The sequence below is a fragment of the Stegostoma tigrinum genome, chromosome 4 (assembly GCF_030684315.1).
Source record: "Stegostoma tigrinum isolate sSteTig4 chromosome 4, sSteTig4.hap1, whole genome shotgun sequence".
NCBI lineage: Eukaryota > Metazoa > Chordata > Chondrichthyes > Orectolobiformes > Stegostomatidae > Stegostoma > Stegostoma tigrinum.
The window spans coordinates 33812687-33838031 of NC_081357.1; the positions used below are offsets into that span (position 1 = coordinate 33812687).

The following is a 25345-nucleotide window of genomic DNA, read 5'->3' on the forward strand; positions in this document are numbered from 1 at the left end:
AAACTGCTACTCGCTACTCGACTAGGACCAGGTACCTGTGCAGTTAAATCTGGTCAGGCTGTGTAGTTGGCAGTGAACTTGGTTAGTTACGCATGTGGTTGCCTTCTGTCTTTACACCTGGTTGAAGATTCACTGTTGGGCCAGGTAAAGTCTTTGCTGAGGGAATGGCTGGCAGGTGTACATCCTTATTCCTCTCTTTTGTATCTTTCCTGAATGTTCTCTGGCCCTTAGCCAATTATTCTTTCAGACAAAGATCACAATGTCCAATGTGTCCAGAATACTCAAATACACAAACCAGTCTTGTTTTTCAGGGCAAGTCTAGGCTTGTCGTTTGTCACAAATGCTTCGTCCTTTGTCTGCCTTTGTCGTGACTGGATGTTTGTGCTAGACGTGCCGTGGAAGTCCCATCAGGCCTGGGTGCTCAAAAGCTGCCCATTCTGCTTTCAAGGCTAGCCATTCATGCATTTGGCTATCTGTCCACAGTGCCATATGTGAATTTACCGATCAGTGCTTCTCCATTCGAGTCTAAATCATCTGTTTGTACCACAAATAGCAAGGATTGCAACACGAATCCCATTGGACATGAGCTTCCAGTCACAGTAACACACCTTGACCGTCATCCTCTGCTTTCTACAATTTGATCCTTGAGAAGTTCTACTAACTGTTCTTATACTGAATCTTGGGGATTAAATGAGTGGAATGCCTAATCAGTGCTTGGCAGCGAGTAGCAGTAGCAATATTCTCAAGCTTGGCAGCATCCAGGACAACACATCTGGCTTGATTGGTACTCCATCTAACACCTTCGACATTCAGTCCCTCCATGGCTACATGGTGACAGCTGAGTGTACCATCGACAAGATGCACTGCAGTAACTTAGCAAGGTTCCCTTGAATGCCCCCGTGACCTCCGCTATCCAGAAGGATGTATGGCAGCAGGGTGTATGACAACAACACTGCCAGAAAATTCCCTTCCAAGCCATACACCACCCTAAGTTGGAACTATGTTGCTGTTTCAGCATCATTGGATCAAATTCCTGGGGCCCCCTTTCTGTAGGTGTTCCTACACTACATGGACTGCAGCAGTTTAAGAAGACAGCTCACAACTATCTTCTGAAGGGCTGTTAGGAATGGTAATAAATGTTGGCTTGGTTGGTGATGCCTACCTGGTATGAGCAAATTGAAAAAAAAATTCTAGGTCAGTTCTTTAAAATTCTATTTGTCAAATGCAAATTGCCTTTAGCAAATTAATTGTGACCATTGTCAATGAATACAGCATTTCTCAAATATCCACTAATATTTTGTCTTAGTGTTACCCCTAGTTGGTAGATGAGCCGGGTCATTGTTTCCTGATTTATTCATGTCTCCCATTTTGGTAGAAGTTGTTATATTGGCTCCTTCTCCAGTCAAGTGCCAAATTTTGCATTGTTGACCAGACTTCTGAACTGGTGGGCAGAATCACTTTCTCCTTTCTCACTTAAGCCTTGGTTGCATCCCATCAGGGCTGTTAACTCCTCTGCCATTAGTTCTGAATGTTTTCAATATCCTAATGAATCACAACAAGAGGTTCCTTAGGTTACTTTGTGAAAATGATAGCTGTTCTAATATAATTCATGAGATGCAACCCTTCTGTTCCATTGGCAGATTGGAAATTAAACATTTCTTCTGATTAGCATTTGCCAGTTTTTTACTCTGGCTTTGTATGATTGTTTGGCTCCCAGCAAATTCTGAAGTACCAGGCTCTGAGCGATGGTTTCTAAAAGGCCACATGGAACAGTCAAACACTGAGGCTGCTTCATGTAATGATGCACTGAAATTTGAATATTTTATTTCATTTTCTTCAGAAGGTTAGACATCAGTGCCAACAAGACCCAAAAAAGATATCATATCCTCACACAGAACCACATGAACTAAATGCAATATCTACCACCAGTGCATTCACCACTATTCATGCCGTGACCAATATTGTTCTATAGCAGTGAGTCTTTTGACAGTGTCTGGAACTTTTATCTTTTCTGTGTGTATGAGCATGTGTGTCTCTCACATTCATCACCATTCAGACCTCAGCCCATCCACTCTTGTAGCTCAGTAATGACCCCATTCCACATAGACAGTTATTCATTTCTGCGTTACTGCCACCTGTATCCTCTAGTTCCTCTTTACACCATCCAGAGTTTTGTGGCCCCGTTCACTTGTTTCCCAAAAGTTACCTTCCTTTTATCTCTTCACTGCTTATGGCACAGATGGTGCACTTGCCAAAGTCACAATATCTCCTTTTCTATAATGACATGTATGAAGTGCTTGTTTTGTCAACCATGCTATTATCTTCCAATGCCTCTTTTCATGTGTCTGACCTCATGTCATTGCTGTTATGGAGTTTCATCTTGATGCCATCAGTATCCTAGCATTTTCTCGTTTTGTGTCCCTATTGTTCTGTCCTTGACCTTTTTTTAAAACTTCCCTTGTCTCTCATATACCTCTAAGGTCAGTTCCAAATTAATGCATGGAGTGTGGTTCCCTGTGAGTTGGGCTGTGGGTGACTCCGGAATAAGATTGGAGGCTGCTGGCTACTGTATGGGTTGCACAGAAGGCATTGGCGCTGTGTGGAAGATTTTACAGAAAACAAATAAAACCAAAAACTGTCCCCAATCCAGCACTGCTCAAAATACCTCCCCACCCACTTCACATCCCATCCATCTCAACTCAGGGCCCATTGAATCCACTATTCCAATGTACTGCTCCTCTGCACCTTCCATGCCAACCTATGCCCTTCAATCTTCACACGGCCATTTATAACTCTTATGCCAACTTAGTGTCAGTGCATGAGTTTTTCCAGCAGATTTTGTTTTTATTAATCTCAATACATACCCACCAGCCTTTGTGCTTTCATTTCCCATGCCGACTCACTTAGTACCCACAATTGGCAGGCCCATGCATGGATGAGCAAAAATAATGTTTTGTTTTTAAATTAAGTGTATTATAAACTAAGACATTAATTTATCAAAACACATCTAATACATTTTATGTTCATTATTTCAAAGCCTATGTGACAGCTGTTGGAATTCATTGTCCTTCATCAAAGAGTCTAAAACCACTTGTGTCTGTCAATCAAACTGATTGATAGGCACCCCACATTGTCAATGGTTCCACTTGGTATCAGCAAGGCAGCACTAACCCAGTAATGGAAATCCTCAGGTTCTTGTTAACAGAACTTAAAATAAGTTTTTAATACTCCAGATTTATTTTTGAAGCTTAAAAGCCCTGACTTTGTAATTACCTTGATAATCTTGATGATCCATTTGACAGTTTTGACATCCTAAGTAAGTTTATGCACTTCTTTCAAGCATGCCTACTTCTAAAAATTCCAAAGGTAACTTGATCTTTCTAAAATGGACGCCTTATGAGAGGGCAGCTTGCTGCCCCCAAAGATGTCCTCTGATCAATCCGAAGGAAGGAAACTAACAACATGAGTACATGAACACCAACTGTCTACAAAAAGACACAACCAGTACTCACTCATCTCAATCCATATGGACAAGGAGAACCACCACTTTGACTGGGACAACACCAAGATCCTGGGACAGACTCAGGCAGAGACAAGCCCGAGAATTCCTGGAGGCATCGCACTCCACGAAGCATGCTATTAAAAAACACATTGTGCTCGACCCCATATACATTCCACTATGGAGGAAACCCGCTAGTGAGGCAATCCATCGCAACAGACCCCAGAGTTTAAAAACCCGGCAGGGAAAACACACCGCTTCATCAGGCTGCACTGAGGATGTTACCAAGCATGGTAATGAAACATCTGCGGAACAAGAAACCAGCTCGGCAAGGCAACCAACCGCAACAATATTTGCACTCTTACCAAAAACTGATGCAACTGAAACTAATTAACCCTCCCTTTAATCCTTTGCCAGTTCTAGACACTCTTTCTCCAACTTCATTGATGTCACCTTCCCACTGTTTACCCATCATATAGTTCCAATTTGTCTGAAATTCAGCTGTTTGTACCTTACCCTCCATTGCGTCTTGCTTGTTCATCAGACCAGAACTTGCTAAGCTACGTGACATTTTAGGGTCTTGTGGCACAGTGATAGAGTTCTTGCCTTTGGCCAGGAGTTACAGATTCAAGTGCTATCTGCCCCAGTCGTGTGTCACAACATCCTTGAATTGGTTAGTCATAAATATCTGCAATAATTTCCTGCTTCCCTGCACAAATCCTGCAGTGCTATTTCCTACTTTATCTTGACAGCCTACCCCAGCTCTTGTCCTATCCTACACCCTTTATTTTCCTTTTGAAATTCTTGTTTATCTTGATGAGTACAAGAAAAAAGATTTTGGCAATATATCTCTCTCTCTCTTTTTTTCAGCAATACTCCAATACCAAGCAACTGTAAATTACAATACATAGCAAGAGGCTGAGTAGTTCTTGAAACTGAGTACTGTTCATGACATGGTTTCAGAAATTCATTAAACATTTATCAGGGTGCATCCTTGTTTTCTTAGTAAACATATACAGCTAAGTTTTGAATCAATGATTCTTCCCGTTGAACTGTAAAATGCCTTGCCAGATAGAGTGGCTGGATGTGTTTCTTATTTGATAGAAAGTTAGTGTTTAACATCAGTAGCTTTATTTGTACTTTGTATTTTTCTGAAACAGCTGCATAGCTAATTTTATAACTAAGTTTTTCTTTTTTTTTAACCTTTTTAAGCTCTTATTTGCCTGAAGTATGTTTAAATGTGAAGCTCAATTCTTTTGAAGTCTGTTGTTTTAATTACACTGTACGAAGGCAGAGTACAACACCTACGGCCATTTTTTAAAATATCAGGGATAAAAGCACTGCAGTTAAAATCTGCACTGTTGCATGAACAATACTGTTAAAATCTTGTTTGTGTATAGTGAGTTTGTATAATTGCAGAATTGCTGACTCAAGTTATTACATTTAATTGTATTTTCAAATGAATATGAAATCTTAACTTTACACAAATAATTATTGTACTCTGCAATAGTTTATTTGTTTTGTCATAGTAGGTGTTATTGATTTCGTCTTGTCTGCTGGCTCGGTGGTTAGCACTGCTGCTTCTCAGCGCCAGGGATCAAGGTTTGATTCCACCCTCGGGCACCTGTCCTCCCTTAGTCCAAAGAAGTGCAGGTTAGGTGGATTGGCCATGGGAAATGAAAGGTTATGGGGATAGGGTAGGGAAGGTGGGTCTGGGTGAAATGCCATCTGGAGGATTGGTGCAAGCTCAATGCACTGAATGGTCTACTTTCACACTGTAGGGTTCTATAATAGAAGTTATTTAATTATCTATTATTTAACTTTGTTGTAAACATTCCATTCACAGACCAAGAGATCAAAGATGAAAGAATACTATTGCAAGACAGAGTTAACCTGGAAAGATTTAACCCAGTTTGTTGAGAATGTGGCACAGAATGAACATCAAGTTATTAGTGAAAATCTGAAAATTCTGTTGCAGGCGGCTAGACAGCTTGGTAAGTCATTTTGCAGATTTTGTTTGTTAATAAATGTTAAAGTACAACTTAACTTCAATTCTGAAACATATGTGTTCACCAGTAAAGTTTGAACTGTCAATCTCATCCCTTACACTTAGTTGTCCTGAGAAGTTTTTGGTTTCTTTGTTAACTGTTGCATCTTTCTGGCATGATGCTATTACGTCATGGAATTTTGCTCTTGTGATCTGCTGGAATGAAGGAAATATGCAGGTCTGGATCGTGTTAGATTTTGAGGACGTGATCTTGCTGCTATTTTTTCCACTGAGTGCTGAAGGAGTGCAGATTTAAAGACCTGTGAATGAAATCAAACTTGAAAATGAATAGATTTTACAGACTTTAAATTTTGTTGAATTGATCGGAATTTTCTGCATTTTCAGAGTTGTCCATGCCAAAGGAAACAGGTCCTTTTCAGTATGCATGTTACCCACTTATCAAAGGTAGCAAATTCCATTCCATTCCATGAGTGCTGTGTTTGGAGACGAGCCCTTGGCTCATTACCTGCTGATGATTTTATCCACAACTGTTTTCCTAAGCAGCTTTTGTCTACTTTTGGGTGGAAGGTAAAGAAGCTGATCTGCCTCAGTCACAATGGGAGTTGTTACTATTAACCTGAATTACATGCTAGCTGTCTAGTCAACAAGATTAAGCTGCCCTTTCCTAGTAAATTTCTGGAGACTATTTGATATAGTGACACTATAGAGTAGACTGTTTTTATTCTTAGTTGGTGTCTTGGTTTATGTGCGTACACATTCCTTTTGGGCTTGTTGAATAATAACTTGAAATGATACCCTTGTCAAATTTCTTTCCCCCTCCCCTGGTTCTCATCCTGGGTATTGAAATTGATCATGCTATTGACACTACCCTGGCTACAATCAGTTAATTTAGTGCAGATCAAGGTTTTGTCAAAAACTTCAGGTTTTTTGAAAAAAATCCTTGTAGCTACTGTGCAGGGGAAAGAGTGTTGTTATTAAAAACAATGTCTGAAGCAACAAATTGAAGAATGCATTTGATTTAATTGTAAGTGGTGAGCAAAGCAAATCATGGAACCCCTACTATGTGGAAACAGACCATTTGTTCCGTCAAGTCCACACTGCCCCTCTGAAGACCATCTGACCCCAGATCCACATCCTACCCTGACTTTGTAACCCTGCATTTCCCATTGCTAATCCACCTAACTTACACATCCTTGGACACTGTGGTCAGTTTAGCATGGCCAATCCACCTAATCTGTACATCTTTGGACTGTGGGAGGAAGCTGGAAGAAACCCACACAGCCACTGGGACAACTTTCAAACTCCACAGACTGTAAATTCAAGGCTGGAATTGAACCCCGGCCCTTGGTGCCACAAGGCAACAATTATAACCACTAAGCCACCGTGCTGCCCAATCTTCCATAAATTTCAAATCTTGTATAAATATCTTGAACAGTTAATTGCAGTGGAGCATCTAGAATTATTCTGATAATTTGTCAAATTTTAGATCATCTTTTGAATTTTCTTTTGGCGAATACCTAAATAAAAGTGTTACGTTAAGGGGAACATGTTTGTTTATATCTACAAAATTTTAACCAAATTTGATAGCCCACTTCTGGTTAGTAAGCCACAGGGTATGGATAAATTAGGACACAAATATTTAACATTTGGCTCTTTAAGCTTGGAAGAGACTGATACAGATGTGACGTTTTACAGAGTTACATAGGGTAGTAAAAGTTATGGAGAATATAAATCTGGGAAATTACTTGTGAAAGGGGAATAGAGGGAAATATGCTCAAATAAAAGGAACATTTAGAGCTAATGTAGGATGCTCTTCATAGAGATGAGTCAATAAAGGGACTCCTAAGTACAAGATAACAAAGTGTGAAGCTGGATGAGCACAGCAGGCCAAGCAGCATCTCAGGAGCACAAAAGCTGACGTTTCGGGCCTAGACCCTTCATCAGAGAGGAGGATGGGGAGAGGGTTCTGTAATAAATAGGGAGAGAGGGGGATGCAGACCAAAGATGGAGAGAAAAGAAGATAGGTGGAGAGGAGAGTATAGGTGGGGAGGTAGGGAGGGGATAGGTCAGTCCAGGGAAGATGGACAGGTCAAGGAGGTGGGATGTGGTAGTAGATAGGAAATGGAGGTGCGGCTTGAGGTGGGAGGAAGGGATGGGTGAGAGGAAGAACAGGTTAGGGAAGCAGAGACAGGCTGGGCTGGTTTTGGGATGCAGTTGGGGGAGGGGAAGAGCTGGGCTGGTTTTGGGATGCAGTGGAGGAAGGGGAGATTTTGAAGCTTGTGAAGTCCACATTGATACCATTGGGTTGCAGGGTTCCCAAGCGGAATATGAGTTGCTGTTCTTGCAACCTTCGGTTGGCATCATTGTGGCACTGCAGAAGGCCCATGATGGACATGTCGTCTGAGGAATGGGAGGGGGAGTTAAAATGGTTTGTGACTGGGAGGTGCAGTTGTTTGTTGTGAACCGAGCAGAGGTGTTCTGCAAAGCGATCCCCAAGCCTCCGCTTGGTTTCCCCAATGTAGAGGAAGCCACACCGGGTACAGTGGATACAGTGTACCACATTGGCAGATGTGCAGGTGAACATCTGCTTGATATGGAAGGTCATCTTGGGGCCTGGGATGGGGGTGAGGGAGGAGGTGTGGGGGCAAGTTTAGCACTTCCTGCAGTTGCAGGGGAAGGTGCCGGGTGTGGTGGGGTTGGAGGGGAGTGTGGAGCAGACCAGGCCTGAAATGTCAGCTTTTGTGCTCCTGAGATGCTGCTTGGCCTGCTGTGTTCATCCAGCTTCACACTTTGTTATCGTGGATTCTCCAGCATCTGCAGTTCCCATGATCACTTCTGCTAGGTACAGGGTGCAGGTTGGCTGTTGCATCTGACTACAGTACAACAATGAGGTATTCTTCCAAAAGTTAACAGCATTTTGGATATGGTAAAATGTGGGAAAGGCAATATATAACCAGATGTCATTCTTTGTAATGCATTCAGAAAGATTAACTAGAGTATGTTCAAACTTTAAACAAACCACTATTTTCCAAAATTAGCAGACATCTGGTTTGCTTCAACCCGTTCTGCTTAAAAAGAGAAGCTGCTTTGATTTCAGTAACGCCACAGCTGTATATTGGATACTGACAGATTTATGGAAATCTGATTTAGATGATTCTCTGAATCAATGGCCAGTAATTTGTATTTCCATAAAGGGGGCCAGCTAACTCACTTGGCTGGTTTGCAATGTGCTCTGACACCAATAGCGTGGGTTCATTTGCTATACTAGCTGAGATCAACACAAAGGTCACACTTCACCCCTTGCTTGAGGCATGGTGACCCTCTGGCTAAATTTACCAGAAGTCATCTTTCACTAATGAGAGAGCAGCCCTACGGTCCTCTATGATTATGATTATGGTGAGTTTATTTTCAGGTCCCATGGCTTTGGACCAGTTCTTATGTTGGAATTACTTCAGGGTGCATTGGAGGATCCCACGTTGGCTGTGTTGTTGAATGAATAAATAAGCAGGTTGTTATGATCTTGAGAGCTTTTTAGCATGTTTATAAAGGCATTAAACCACAACTGCATTTCTACAGTAAAGCAAGATGATTTCTGTGTCAATATCCAAACTATGTAAGAGATGCAGCCACTCATTAATAGTTCACATTTTAACATTGGGATATCTGACTTGACATGACATATCATGTACCATTTACTGAAATATTTTGATCTTTTATGCCATAGTTGACAATACTATGGGATCTGGAGTGATATGTTGGATTACTAAAATTCTATTCAAAGTATAACAGTGAATCAGTGTCCAATATTGTATACTGAAACAAGCAATACACTGGATGACAGTCTTCAACTATGACATCCATGCCAATACTAAAATCTTGTTTATAAGGCAGTGATCTTTCCAACTCTTCTACATTGCACTGAAACATGGACAAGACTCGTGAGAAGTAACACCAATGATGTTTGAGATGAATTCTCCACATCATCTGGGTGGACAGATGTACTAATTCCAGCATCCATGAAGCAGCTAATAGCACCAGCATCGAGGTCATAATTATCTGAAACCATCTCTGATAGGCCATTCACATGCTTAGGATGCCTGAGTTCCAATTGCCAAAGCAAATCTCCGTCATCCAGCTCAAGGAAGGCAATTGAAACACTTTATTGGCACTCCTCTTGTTCAAGGACTCCCTGAAGGCTTCCCTCACAAAATACAGCATAGATGCTAACACGTGGGAGATCCTTGATCAGAACAAACTAACTTGGAGGAAGCTCCTGTATAAAGGAACACAATTTCTTCGAGAACACCTATCAATAAGAGGAAGAATGGAAAGGGAGCCGGAGAAAGGCAAGGGCCACTTCAGCCTCCTAGAAACACCTGCCAAATGCATGGTCAGATATGTGGCTCTAGGATTGGTTTCATCAGCCTTGCAAAGACCCAATGAACTGATGACCAGTGACATGAAATTGCCGAGGAGTCAGTGATACCTATAAGTGAGTGATTGTCAACAATGAAATTATGTTTTTAAAAAAAAACTCACGCACAGAAAATTATAGGCATCTCAACATCTTTTGTGATGCTGTTTTTCAGTGATGCAAAAACATTGTTTCCCCTTGAAGCAACGAATTCTCCTTGTATTTTAATTTTCAACTATTGTCTACTATTTAAAATTGGTCCCCATAAATTGTCGTTCAAAATGACATATTGACATTTCAACAAGCACCACAAATTCTCTAGTGTGTGTGGAGAAGAGTAGATAGCTCAAAATAACTGGTTAGTGTAATCATGCTAAGACAGTTCCAAATTTGGATCTTATGTACATAGACATACAAAAACCTGTAACAAAAACAGACATTGCTTGGAAAGCTAAACAGGTCTGGCAGCTTCTGTGGAGACAAATCAGATTAAATGCTTCAGGTTGAGAGACCCTTCCTCAGAACATTGAAAATCTGTATCTTGGTTCGCAGCTTTCATTCCTGTGTGAGGTCTGAGCTCTAGGTGAGAGTTGATTGACTGACAATGTGCTATATTCAAAATGTTGTTTAACATTGAACTCTAACCAGGGCACCCTGTTGTGATCCAAATCATCAATTTACATATTCCACATTTGCGCTGCTTCAATTATTGCAAAGATGGACCAAGCAAACACTTGGCAAGATGATCATAAAATGATTCAATAAGCTGCTCTATTATATACTGGAGTGATCACATTGAATTAGTCAGGATGAAACTCTCAGTTCAAACTGGAAATTGCCTTCCTGCAATGAGACAAAATGTAGAACATGACAAACTTTCCCCACATCAGTGGATCATACTTACCTTATTTTAGGCAAATGACTTCTCATTGTTCTTTCAGTTTTTCTAAACTTGACAAGACTTTTGATTTTCTATATTATAGACCTAACTGTTCTTGTGGGTTTCCTAATGCATAAATCTTTTTTCTGTCCAGACTCTGCACTTGCCCATTGTATCCTTGTTCAAAACCAAATTAAGCAATTTCCAAAATACAAAGTGGTGGCTTTGAAATGTTTTCAATTACTGAGGCAAACAAAATACTTAGACTGCGGAGACACTAGCAAAGCCACTCACAAATATCTTAAATGATTTTATTCATATTCAAAAAAGTAAAACAAAGGACTAATGAAAAATAAATTCTGTCATTGACTTGTTTCTTAAATTTCATGTGGGAAAATGACCAATAAATACGTGACTGGCATTTCGCTCATACTATACAACCTTGACTTCAGCCACTCAGCAGTTAGATGCTCCACGTATTGTCGGCACTTTTCTGTTTGTGTTTTGTGACATGTTTTGTTACAGCGATTAAGCTCGGACCAGAGAATTGAGTGCTATTTGTAGTAGTTCTAAATTGTTTTAAGTTGAAATACCCTTGAAGACACAAGTGGCAGTGTCATATCTTCAAAGTTATTCATTATGGCTTGAGTAGATCTGCTAATTGAAATTATCATCGTGATATTTCACAACATTGTTTAATATAGTTTTCTTTAGTGCCACAAAAACCCAATCCAAAACAAAACTGTTGATGCAGACTTGTCAGTGAATGGTTTAACAAAATTTAAGCTTATTCCTATCCCATGTTTGTTCATAATTTCCTACTGTTGTGCTTCGTCCTGGATAGTGACATTCCACAGAATGAATACAGAATAGTTTTGCCTCTGGTAGCCATGGAGCATCTACTGCTTTGAGGGAAGTGAGACAAATGGTTCACCAGAATGATTGATTTGTGAAAAAAGATTGTCTTATGAAAGATTAAATTGATACAACCTTTTCTGATGTTTAGAAGAATGAGAGGTGACCTAATTGAAGTATATAAGTGACTCCATCGGGTAGATGCTTGGAGAATGGTTTGCCTGGTAGGGAATCTGAGTGGAAATTCTGTTAATGAACAGTTTCAGAGGAGGGTGTCAACTATTTCTGACAGAGGCAAGAAATGTTTTGACTTGAAGCATTGTATGTATTTGTCTTTCTGTTCCTCACAAGGTTGTAGATGCTCAGTAGAAAATATTTTAAGATAATTATAAGTCTTATAGCTGACTAAGTATTATGATCCCAGCTGGAGGTAAAACTGCATAGGTCAGATTCCATAGTGAAAACTGGCCTGACAATATATGGTCAGTTTCTGAACACGCTGACACAAGCCTGTCAATGTACTTCTAACAAAAAACTTTAAGTTCATGACACAAAAGAAAACAAAACTATATTTTTGTGTAACAATATAAAGACACAATATGGAAAGATCTCATCATATACAAAAAAATTCTTTTACCCAGCATAATCCTTCTCAGAAACTTAACCCCAGTGATATATCTCTCCTATCTTTGCTTCTAAAATTTCTTATTGAATTGATGCAGTTGGAAGTGTTTCCTTTTGGCAACTTCTGCACCATTTGCTTGATGTGTTTCTCACTATTTCTGCCTCCCTTGAAAGAGGCACAGCCACCCATACTGACTCTCCAACTGTTCTTACGAAAATCTAAGAAATAAACTCAAGGCTATGACAATTTTAACTTATGGAACATCTGTTACAGATCTTTGCTTCTGAATTGCAAGCTGCTTCTGATCCCTGGCCACCAATTAAGACCATAGGTGTGGGAGCAGAAGTAGGCCATTTGGCCCATTCTATAGGCTAATGACTGTTTTGATAATCCTCAAGCCGTCTCTCCTGTCTTATCTCCAAACCCTTACTGATTAAAAATCTGTCCGTCTCAGCTTTGAATATTGTTAACGACCCAGCCTCGATGGCTTTCTGCCATAAAGAGTTCTACAGGTTGATTGATTGATTGCCATCTGACAGAAGGAATTTCTCCTCCTCTCTGCCCCAACTGGGTTACCCTTTTACATTGCGCTTGTACTGCCTGGCCCCAAACTCTCCCACAACAGGAAATAAACTCTCCACATCTACCTTGTCAGGTATCTTAAAAATCTTTTTGTAAATTTCATTAAAGTATCCTGTCATTCTTCAAACCTCCACTGAGTACGAGCCCAACTTACTCTCATCATTTTCAGATAAAAACCTTCACACTGGAAGCAGCCTGGTGAGACTTCTCTAAGCTTAGACAAGGAGCTCGAAACAGTTGACAGTATTCCAGGTGTAGTCTAAATAGTGCCTGTGTAGTATTGGCATGACCTCCACATTTTTATACTCCGTTCCCTTTTAAGATTAAGGTTAGGTCTATTTGGCTTCTCTATATTGTCTGCTAAACGTGAATGCTAGCTTTTTGTGATTAGATTCCCGACAGTGTGGAAACAGACCCTTCGGCCCAACAAGTCCACACCACCCCTTGGAGCATCCCACCCAGACCCTTCCCCCTATAACCCACACACCCCTGAACACTACAGGCAATTTAGCATGGCTGATCCACCTAGCCTGCACATCTTTGGACTGTGGGAGGAAACCGGAGCACCCGGAGGAAACCCACGCAGACATGGGGAGAATGTGCAAACTCCACACAGTTACCTGAGGCTGGAATTGAACCTGAATCCTTGGCGCTGTGAGGCTGCAGTGCTAACCACTGTGCCACCGTGCTGCCCTAATTCATGCAGGAGGACTGCCCAATCCCCCTCTGCCATAATGTTCTGCAGTCTTTCCTCATTAATATCCTTATTCCCACCTAAGTGCGTGGCCTCAAATTTTTCCAAGTTATATTCTATGTGGCAGTTTTATTTTTGCCTACTTGGTTAACCTGTCCATATGTCTCTAGAGATAATCACCTTCGCTATTTGTTTTCTCACCTAATTTTGTGTTAGTGACATTTATATAATCATGACTTGAAGGACAATATGATAAATAATTGTGGCTCCAGTATGGATCCCTTGAGCACACCAATACACGCAGATTATCATTGCGAAAATACCTCGACTATCTGAATACTATCTTAATTCTATGCTAATGTATTTTCCTCAACACGATGGACTCATCTTATAACAAAGCTTTCAAACACCTTCTGGAAGTCTGACTGTATTACATCTTCAGCTCCCCTTTGTCTGTCCTGCTTGTTGCCACCTCAAAGAGAGGTTTGTCAGGTATGATTTCCTTTTATGAAACCACTTGATTTTATTATGCATTACATCCTTAAAAACAATCTAACATTTTTCAAACAACAAGTGTTAAGCTTACAAGTGGATTACCTGTTTTTTTTTTGTCCCACTGCTTTTTAAAGAAGGATGTTTACATTGACAATTTTCTGATACTCTGATTTCCCCCCCCCCACCCCACCAAATCCAAGGACCCTTAAATTACTACAAGTGCATCTGTTACCTCTGTATATACTTTCTTTAAAATCCTAGGTTGTCACTCATCAGGTCCAGGGGACTTGGCAGTCTTTAGATCCATTAGATTTTCTGATACAATTTCTCTAGTGATTGTTATTCTGTTTCTTCCGGCTTATCTCCACCACTCTACCCATTACGTGCTATTAATTTATTAATATTTTCTCTTTACTTCTCCTATCCCCTTATCTCCTTTTGTTTTGCTTCCTTACTTCACATGAAGCAATCCATTGAGCTTTGCCCTCCCAAGAATTTGTGCTGCTTTCTACCAGTAAACATTGCATGTTGAAATCCATGTGACAGTTTTTGCCCACGGAAATGATAAAAGGTGATTGTGAACAGATCCCTGGAATATTCAATTAGATTAGCCAGTTAATCAGGACAATCAGGGCATTCTAATTCTGGCCTATGGGTAGCAAAAAGCTGGGAAAGAGCAAAAGATTTTTGGGCCGAAAAGTTTGATATGCAGAGATAATGCGAACTGCAGATGCTGGAGAATCCAAGATAGAGTGTGAAGCTGGATGAACACAGCAGGCCAAGCAGCATCTCAGGAGCACAAAAGCTGACGTTTCGGGCCTAGACCCTTCATCAGAGAGGAGGATGGGGAGAGGGTTCTGTAATAAATAGGGAGAGAGGGGGAGGCAGACCAAAGATGGAGAGAAAAGAAGATAGGTGGAGAGGAGAGTATAGGTGGGGAGGTAGGGAGGGGATAGGTCAGTCCAGGGAAGACGGACAGGTCAAGGAGGTGGGATGAGGTTAGTAGGTAGGAAATGGAGGTGCGGCTTGAGGTGGGAGGAAGGGATGGGTGAGAGGAAGAACAGATTAGGGAGGCAGAGACAGGCTGGGCTGGTTTTGGGATGCAGTAGGGGGAGGGGACGGACTGGGCTGGTTTTGGGATGCGGTGGGGGAAGGGGAGATTTTGAAGCTGGTGAAGTCCACATTGATACCATTGGGCTGCAGGGTTCCCAAGCGGAATATGAGTTGCTGTTCCTGCAACCTTCAGGTGGCATCATTGTGGCACTGCAGGAGGCCCATGATGGACCTGCCATCTAAAGAATGGGAGGGGGAGTTGAAATGGTTTGTGACTGGGAGGTGCAGTTGTTTATTGCGAACTGAGCAGAGGTATTCTGCAAAGTGGTCCCCAAGCCTCCGCTTGGTTTCCCCAATGTAGAGGAAGCCACACCGGGTACAGTGTACCACATTGGCAGATGTGCAGGTGAACCTCTGCTTCTCTTCCCCCACCGCATCCCAAAACCAGCCCAGTTTGTCCCCTCCACGCACTGCACCACACAACCAGCCCAATTCTTCCCCTCCCCCCACTGCATCCCAAAAGCAGCCCAGCCTGTGTCTGCCTCCCTAACCTGTTCTTCCTCTCACCCATCCCTTCCTTCCACCCCAAGCCGCACCTCCATTTCCTACCTACTAGCCTCATCCCACCTCCTTGACCTGTCCGTCTTCCCTGGACTGACCTATCCCCTCCCTACCTCCCCACCTATACTCTCCTCTCCACCTATCTTCTTTTCTCTCCATCTTCGGTCCGCCTTCCCCTCTCTCCCTATTTATTCCCAAACCCTCACCCCATCCCCCTCTCTGATGAAGGGTTTAGGACCGAAACGTCAGCCTTTGTGCTCCTGAGATGCTGCTTGGCCTGCTGTGTTCATCCAGCTTCACACTTTATTATCTAAGTTTTATATGCATCATGGTTTTTAAAAAAAATACATTTGAGCATCTTGGTCAATTTTTCTTCAAAGTTTATTAACTGACTTGTTTTCTAATTTTTCTCCTGTCTACTCAATCTTCATTAGTAGGTAACAATTAAATTGTCTTTGAGAACATTTCCTTTGTTTATTTGTGCAGATATTTTGCTAATAAGCAGGTAAGTTGGTAATTCAGAGACCTGTTATTGTTTTCTGCATAGTTATGGTGCCTTTAAAAGGTGTAATGAAATAGCCTGACAACAGATTCAAAGACTTGAATTTCTAAATTAAATATGAAATAGTGTTACCTAATTGTACTGCAGTGATCAGCAAAGGCAGCCAGGTAAAACTTTTAAAATTTAAAGTTTACGGCTCTACAAGTGATTAACATGGCACATTTTCATCCAGCTAAAGTTGTGCTGCTATAGGACAGAAGACCTTTTAAGCTGTTAAACAGATAAATGGTGTGGAGTAATGGGTCAGATATGATTCTGAACCCTATAGCAACCAGAAATCAATGCACTTTGTTTGATGCACTGCCTTGTTTAAAAATTCAAGGTTATTTGTCTTTTATCAAAGATTTATAGTTTCAATTTTTATTTTGTATTTTTTTAGTAGATTCATTTACTATGCATTTCTTTCATTACATCAAGTGTACAAAGTTTAATAAGTGGCTATTTTTAGTCTTTTATAAAATGATTACTTTAGCATATTTCATCTGAGATCATGATATATCAAGGTGACACACATTTTATGTCAGTGTAACTATCAAAGCTACTTTGTCAATATTAGTCCTGAGGTCAAGCAGTAAACATCTATTTCCAGATGTGTAGAACTTGAAGTGCAGTGTTTAAAAAGTCTTTAATTATGTACTTTTATGTAGGATTGAAATTGAAGTATTCACAGACCACGTGTAGACATTAATGTGCTTTGTAAATATTTTTAAACTAATCAGTGAGACAGTTAACTTTCAACATCAGTGATTGTATTTTTAAAATAATTCTCTCATGTTAATTATTTCTTGAAAGATATCTAAGGTGTTATTAATATATGGAAAATTATTGATAATATAATCCTAAAACCCACCTTGATGTAAAGAAATTTAAAAACAACAAAATGCATTTATATAGCACCTTTTAATGAGACAAGGTAAGTAATACTGTTGAACAAGATAGGGCTGTAATACCCATAAAATCCACTATTTTGAAACCTTAGCATTAAAGAACAATGTTAGTACATAGCAGAAAAAGAAGGTATTAATAAAGAATATAAGGCCAGATTTTACAAGGAATGTGCATCTAGCGTAGATGGCCACTCTGGCTATATTTTGCAAAATTAGGGAGTTCTGCAATTTTTTGAAAAGAGAGTCCGCACAGAGCTGTCAAAAGTATTGAGCCATAATTACCTTTGTACAGTTCTTTTATAACACAAACATGTAAGAAAAGGCAGACCAGATGTGCGTGTGCACATGTGCACACCTGCTGTCATACATAAGTGCATAAAGTGTGATGTTAGCATGTTGGGAGGATAGGGTGCTGGGGTCAGATGCCTGATGGGTAGGGGATAGAGTGCCATGATGTGTGATAAGTAATAGATAACTTGGAATGGGTGGAGAAATCTGCTTTAGCAGAAGTAGGGAGGATGGTTGGGTGTCAGGTGTGGGCTTTTGGTTCCATTGGAGGTGAACCAAGTGAGGTAAGGCCCTCAAGAGTTGGATGGTGGGACCTCAGTGAGATGGTGATGGGTCACGTTGGTGGTGTGGGTACATGGTGGCTGGGGTTAGTGGGGAAGCGAAATAAGTGGCTGGATTTGGCTGCTGAATTCATGTCGTACCCAAAAAGGGGTTTGGAGACAAACTGTTGGGTTTTTTCTGCCACGGGGAAAAGTGGAGTTGAGGTGGGTTTGATGGAGGTTTGGGGAAAAAGCATCCTAATGTGGAGTGTGGAGGTGGGGATCTGTAGAGTAGGTATGGGGTCTGTTGAATAGTTACTCAGAAGTTAGTCCACATATTAATTAGAAATGAACTACTTCACTTAATTTATTTGGAGCTCTTCCCAAAGTGCCCACATTAAATGTTTGCCTTAGGAATGTTCCAAGAATAGAGAAATTACTAGTGGAAAGATTAATTTTCCTGAACAATTCCTCATGTTCTGCTAAAATGAGAATTCTGCAACATCTCCACTGGCAACTCCCATCTCTGCTGCCAGTAGAAAATTCAGGCAGTGAGTATGACTATAGATGAGATAGCAGGAACTGCAGATGCTGAGGAATCTGAGATAACAAGGTGTAGAGCTGGATGAACACAGCAGGCCAAGCAGCATCTTAGGAGTAGGAAGGCTGATGTTTCGGGCCCAAACCCTTCAGAAATGGCGGGGCGTGGGGGGGAGGGAGGAACAGGGTGCTAATATAAAAAGGGAGAGAGGGGGAGGCAGATAGAAGATGGATAGAGAAGATAGGTGAAGAGGAAACAGACAGGTCAAAGAGGTGGGGATGGAGCCAGTAGAGGTGAGTGTAGGTGGGGAGGTAGGGAAGAGATTGGTCAGTCCAAGGAGGATGGACAGGACAAGGGGGCGGGATGAGGTTAGTAGGTAGGAGATAGGGGTGGGGCTTGAGGTGGGAGGAAGGACCGGTTAGGGAGGTGGGGACGAGCTGGACTGGTTTTGGGATGTGGTAGGGGGTGGGGAGATTTTGAAGCTAGTGAAGTCCACATTGATACATTGGGCTGCAGGGTTCCCAAGTGAAATATAGATGATTTTTTTTTGAAAGAAGAATTGTTTATCTCAACATGTGTATGGCTCAGTCTTTTACCCTGGATGAATAAGGTCTTTAAACACAGACTGGTTTAAAAGCTCAGAGCCTATGAGATCCAAGGCAATTTGGCAAATTGGATCCAAAATTTGTCTCGTGGTAGAAACCAGGGGTGATGGATGAAGGGTGCTTTCGTGCCTGGAAGCCTTGCCCAGCAACAAGCTATAAGATTTGGTCTTGGTTTTCTTGCTGTTTGTCGTACATATGAATGATCTGGGCATGAATACAGGAGGTGGGGTCAGTAAATTTGCAGATGATCTGAGAATTGGTGGTATGGCATATAGTGAGAAGGAAAGCCTTAGAACCCCACCGGCTCATTTTGACAAGTTGGTTGAATGGGCTAAACAATGGCAAGTAGAACTTGTTCCTGAAAAGTGAGGCGATGTATTTTGGAAGGAATAACAAGACAAGGGAGTAAATGCTAAATCTTACGACCCTAGGAGGCAAATTGAATCAGAGGCTCCTTGGTGTGCGTGACCATAGATTGTTGAAGGCAGCAGAACAGGACCAATAAGTCGGTTATTACACCACACTATAGGAATGATGTGATTGCATTAGAGAGGGTGCAGCTGAGGTTCACCAGGATAATGCGTCAGCTGGAGACAGTGAGCCATGAACCAAAACTAAAATATGCTGGGGCTGATGTGTGTAGAGCAAAGAAGGCTGAGAGGTCGAGCTGATTGCCCCTCATAACACTGTAGAGGTCATAGCCAGAATAGACAGGGACAAATGTTTCCCCTTAGAGGTGTCAGTAGCTAGGGACCAGAGTTTTAAGGTATGCAGTAGGGGATTTAGACACAATTTTGAAGAAAAGGCTGAGAAGAGACTTGATAGAAGTTTTCAAAATCATGAGGGATTTTGGACAGAGTAGATGGACAGAAACTTTCCCACTCAACCGTGAAGCCTGGAAGTCTGTTGACAGGTTCAGTTGAGGGATCAAGAGGGCATTGTTGTTGATTTCTATTCACTGTGCAGGGTTTTGTGGAAAAGGCAGGAATGGCAGTAGACTAATGGTACCTCAGAGCCAGCGCTGTTGCCGTGGGTTAAATGGCCTCTTTCAGCACTTCAAAAAATTTGGGATTCTAACATTTATTGAGCAAGGAAAACATGATGGAATACTCTCCAGTTACCTGGATTGGTGCAGCTGCACCAATGTTCAAGAAGCTTGAAACCATCCAGGACAAAACAGTTTGTTTGATTTGGTACCACATTCACAAGCTTCCATTCCCTCTATCACTGTGTTATCTGCAAGATCTTCTGCAGATATTCACCAAAGATCCTTAGACAGCACCTTTCAAACACATAACCACTTCAGACTGGGTACAGGGGAATACCACCATCTTCAAGTTTTCTTCCAAGCCACCTGCCATCCTGATTTGAAAATATACCGCCGTTCTTTCAGTGTCACTGGAACAAAGTCTTGGAACGGCCTCCCGAAGGGCATTGAGTCTGCCTGCAGTGCATGGACTTCAGCATTTCAGGAAGGCACCTCACCTCCACCACCTCAAGGGCATCTAGGAAACTGTCAATAAATGCTGACCATCTAGTGATGCCCACATCCACATGAGTGAATGAAAAAAGGAAAGATGTGAAATTCTAGTTTGCTGAAATATGCAATTGAATTGTATTGGCTGAAGATTTTAGTGAACCTGCTTGTCCAAATCTTGCATGTTAAATATACCATCATCTAACCCTGCTATTAAATATTCATGGAGTTTATGTTTGAAATTGTGATTTAGTTTTACGTTCTGATATATACGGTTTTATATCAGGTTGTCCATGCTACCACTTAGTTTGTATATAGAATAGATTAGCAATTTACTGTCACTTTAGAATCATAGAATCCCCAGAGCGTAGAAGCAGGCCATTTGGCCCATCGAGTTTACACCGACCCTTTTGAAGAACATCCAAACCAGACCCACCTTATCCCTGTAACTCTGCATTTCCCATTGGCTAATCCGCCTAGCCTGCATATCCCTGGACACGATGGGCAATTAAGCACCTTTGGAATGTGGGAGAAAAGTGGAGCAACTGGCCGAAATCCATTTCAACCTGTGGAGCACGTGCAAAATCCACGTAGACAGTCACCCGAGGGTGGATTCGAACCTGGGTCCCTGGCGCTCTGAGGCAGCAGTGCTAATCACTGAGCCACTGTATTGGCATACTACGTGTGTATAGTCACAAAAAAATACAGTGAAAAGTTTTAAAAGTCACTATACCATGCACCTAAATTAATGACAGAAGTCATAAAAAGAAAAAAAACTAAAAGTTTATAATAGCTTAATTAACAGCTCCTGCATGTGGGGTATGCTGCAAAACCATTGTGCAGGGTTAGGCTGAGACTGTCCACCAAACCAAGACGAAACCTTCATGCTAGGCCACTGCAAAGACCTGGTAGCTGCCTCTGAGTCCAGGATGAGAACTCCGTGCCAAGACGAAATCTTTGTCAGGTCAATGCTGCCATTCCGGGCTACTGGAAGCCACATTGCTGAGCCTGGGCTACGAGAAGACCCCTTCAGCTGAAGTCATTAAAAGAACATAAAGGTACAATTATAAATGGAAACTTTTTTAAAAAAAACTGCATAGAAAGACAGTTTTAAAAAAAATAGTGATGGAGTAGATGAGCTCTAGGATTCCGGGTTGAGGAGCCGACACATTGTGCTGCTGCTCTGCTGTCATCTTGCATGCAGTTTAGCTAACCTGTTGTACTGCATGATGCTCTAAGTGCTGTGATTGCTGAATAGTGCAGAGACAGAATACTTCCATTTTTAAATGTACAAAAAAATGCTAAAACTACTCCGATTTAGGATTTGTCTCATTTCCTTGTGAACCAGATTGGAATTTCTGGGGGTGGTCTTGCATTCATGCCAGTGTAGATGTTCCAATATAAGTAGATCATCTGCTGAGCTGCCCTATCTTATATCTGAACAAGTCGGAATTTTGTTTTTTAAAACTTCAGCTTGAGACAGTGAATGCAGTTGAATCTGATCGAATAAATGTTAATTAATTCATGCTATCAAATCAATGTAATGTTTGAAGACTGAATTCATAAAATGAGCATTGAATAGAGGGAACAAGAAGAAAAGTCTATTTGGGGTGTTTTGCTACTGGGTATGATCTGCAATTAGAAAACCCTTTTTCTAGTAATATGCTATTCCACATTAAATTAAGTTCTGGAAAACTGCAAAACTTAATTACTTATAAGAAAAAATATGATCAAAATTCATAGTGTTACTTGCACTGCAGTGATATAGGTTTAGGAGCTAAGATTGACTTGCTAAAAGAATGGAATCTTGCCATGCTTTTGAATAAAAGGTGATTATCACATTCCCCTTCAAAGAATGGCTATAATTAATGGCACCATAGAGATTTGTGTCCTTACTTCTCTCAGAACTTGATAAATGCCTTTCTTTAGCGATGGCTAAACAAAATAGTGCAACAATCCCATAAGTTAAATCATATTTTTATGCCCCAACTGGCAAGAGTTCCATGGCTAGAATTGGTCCACTGACAGTTCTTTTTGCTTTATTATCTCAACTATATACGTCCATCCTTCATCTGTTTCACTGTCGAGACATCCAGCCAAACTAGATAAAAAAACAAAATAACTGCGGATGCTGCAAATCAGAAACAGAAGTTGCTGGAAGAGTGCAGCAGGTCTGGTAGCATCTGTGAAGAGAAATTAAAATTAACGTTTCAGATCTGGTGACCCTTTTTCAGAAGTGGTAGTTGGGAAAACGTTGGTTTATCTACAGAAGCTGTGGTGGAAGGAGTAAATGATGGGTGGGGATCGAGCCCAAGGGGAGAGAAGAACAGTTGAACAACAAAGCATTGGTTTATGATCTGGCTGGGTATGTGAATGGTCTTACTCCATTTCATTTCCCAGTTCCTTCTGTCTCCCTCGCATGTGTTCCAATGAGGCCAACTTTGACTAGGGAGCCTCCAAAAGTCCACCACCTTCCCCCAGGTGAGGATCTTCCAGCACCATTGTTGACAGGGACCTCAACCAGGTCTGACCCATCTCTTGCACTTCTGCCTTTGCCCCCTGTCTTCCCTTCCACAACAGTGATAGGATCCCTCTTGTCCTTGCCTAACATCCCATCAGCAAGTACATTCAGAAGATCATCAAGTGTCATTTCCACCAGCACATATTCCCCTCCCCTCCCTTCCCTGCCTTCTGGAGGGACCATTGCCTGTGGGACACCCAGGTCTGCTCTTTCTTCACTCCCAACATTCCTCACAGCCCTATGTCACGTTACTCTGCAACCATTGAAGGAGTAATACCTGGCCATGTAGTTCCTTCATTCTGAGTATCAGTTACTCTTTGCGCCCCCCGGCACCCCCCCCCCCCCCCACTACCGCACTTCCTATCCTCTGCATATAAACTGACATTTTCCTAGTTGCCATCAATTCTGACAAAGGGTCACTGGATCTGAAACATTTACTGATTCTTCTTCACCGATGCTGCCAGACCTGCTGAGCTTTTCCAACAACTTCTGTTTCTGTCATTCTATATCTATTCCTATATTTTATATCCTAACCTACATTAAAGTTCCATGTATTAAGCAGATATGTCTTCTCTGACTTTTGTTAATTCCCCTACTTAAAAATGACACCTTACTTTGAATCCCTCGAAGAAATTGCTCTTCTCTACTGCTTTTGATTGCGGTTTACTCTGCATTTCCAATTGCCTTTCACCCCCACTAGCTGTATCTTGTTACTCTGTCAATTTCATGAGTATGTTTTCAATGATATACAATAACTTCTTGGTGGTCTGTTAAGCCTAGATAAGATATGTTGTGTCCAGCTCCTCCTGAAAAAAAACTGAAGCACGAGGAGCTTTAGTCATTCGGGACATTCTAGTCTGCACAATTTGTGCAATGACTGCTAGGTAACAGACCATCACGTTTGCCTAAGCTTAATTATGCCACTTTTCAGGGAATAAGTCAAGGTTGATATTACCGTAGGCCACAAAATGACCCCCACTGCTGTCCATAAATTTCAGCCATTCAGATATTATTGTTTGGCCTAAGTATGATATTGGGCTTTTGCCAGATTGTATGTGATTTATGAACCTGACCTTGGATGTTCCGAAATGTTCATCAGGCATTGTGCATTTTGAGTGAGGAGGTGCAATCTCCTTGAGGAATTTGAAAGAGTTTTATTTGCTTCAGACAGCTAAGTTTGAAATGGGTTATATTGTCTCCCCCAAGACTTTGCAGTCAAAGCACTGATCCAAGATTATCTGAAAAGGTATCTTGTAGACAGTTATGTAGTTCATGGCTAAAAGATCAACTCACGTATGTGAACTTGATGGATAGGATTCTCCAAGTTGAGACACTAGGAAAATAGTGTTGTTTATTAGCTGTTTGGAATGCTATTTCATTTTTTAAAAAAAATTTGACATTGGTCCACATCATATTTGATACGGCCTAACAGTGATGTTATCTGCTGATTAACCAGGGGAACTTGCTAATAGCAATGCAGTAGGTATTCTGGGAAAGATGGATGCTGCTCTCCATGACAAGAACTAATTACTGGAGGGGAAGGTTTTGCTTGTGCTGTTGGGAAGGGCTTAACCTAAAATGGAAGGAGAATGGGAACCCATACAATGAGACAGAAGAGGTGGTACCAAGGGTAAAAATAAAAGACAATATGAAATGAGACAAGGGACAGAGAATTGTGAAAGAATTCAGTGCAAAATAATGCAAACGGGCCTGAGTATTTAAAAAAAGCTAACATTAAAGCCTTGTTTAGTAATATGCAGAGCATTCATAATAAAATGCAGGAATTAATCATGCAAATACATAAAAATGGGTAATGTATAATTAAGATTATGGAGATATGCTTGCCGGGTGATGATAAGCACTGAATATCCAGAGGTTTTCAGTTTTTAGGAAGAATAGACGAAAAAGGAAAAGGAGGTAGGGTAGCATGGCTGGTTTAAAGAGGAAACTAACACACTAATGAGGAAGTATATTGGCTCCGGAGAAGTGGAATGTGTATCGTTAGAGCTTAGAAATACAAAAAGGCAGAAAACAATAGTAAGGATTGTGTATAGACCCCTCACTGTATTGGTATTGTTGGGGAAGGCATTATACAAGAAATTAGAAATGCAAGCTGTATAGATACCGTTATACTTCGGAGTGACATATGGATTGAAAAACCAAATCAGTCTCAATATAGAGGAGGAGGAATTTGTGGCGCGTGTATGGAACGGTTTTCTGCATCAACACATTGAGAAACTAACTAGAGATCAGGTAAATAAAATGAAAACAAAGAATTGGAAACATAAAACAGAAAAAAACAAATTGCCTCCACAGATGCTGCCTGCTATCTTTCTTTAGCAAAGTAGAGTTAATGTTTAGGTCCAGTGATCCTCCTTTGGAACTGACTCGGTCACTGGGCTCAAAACATTTTAACTTTGTTTTCTCTCCACAGATGCTATCATCCTACTGAGTTTTTCAGCATTTTCTGATTTTTGTTAGAGAACAGGTCATTCTAGACCGGGTATTGTAATGAGAAAGGAATAATTGTCAGTCTAG

At 41.1% G+C, this 25345-nt stretch overlaps 1 protein-coding gene across 1 annotated transcript in view; it reads left to right on the forward strand.

Moving 5' to 3' along the window:
* ascc3 (activating signal cointegrator 1 complex subunit 3) overlaps positions 1–25345 on the forward strand; it is a 507536-nt gene that overhangs the window by 12842 nt on the left and 469349 nt on the right. The window contains exon 4 of the mRNA XM_059645261.1: positions 5346–5493. Within this exon, the coding sequence (XP_059501244.1) occupies positions 5346–5493 (148 nt within the window). The remainder of the gene's footprint in view (positions 1–5345; positions 5494–25345) is intronic.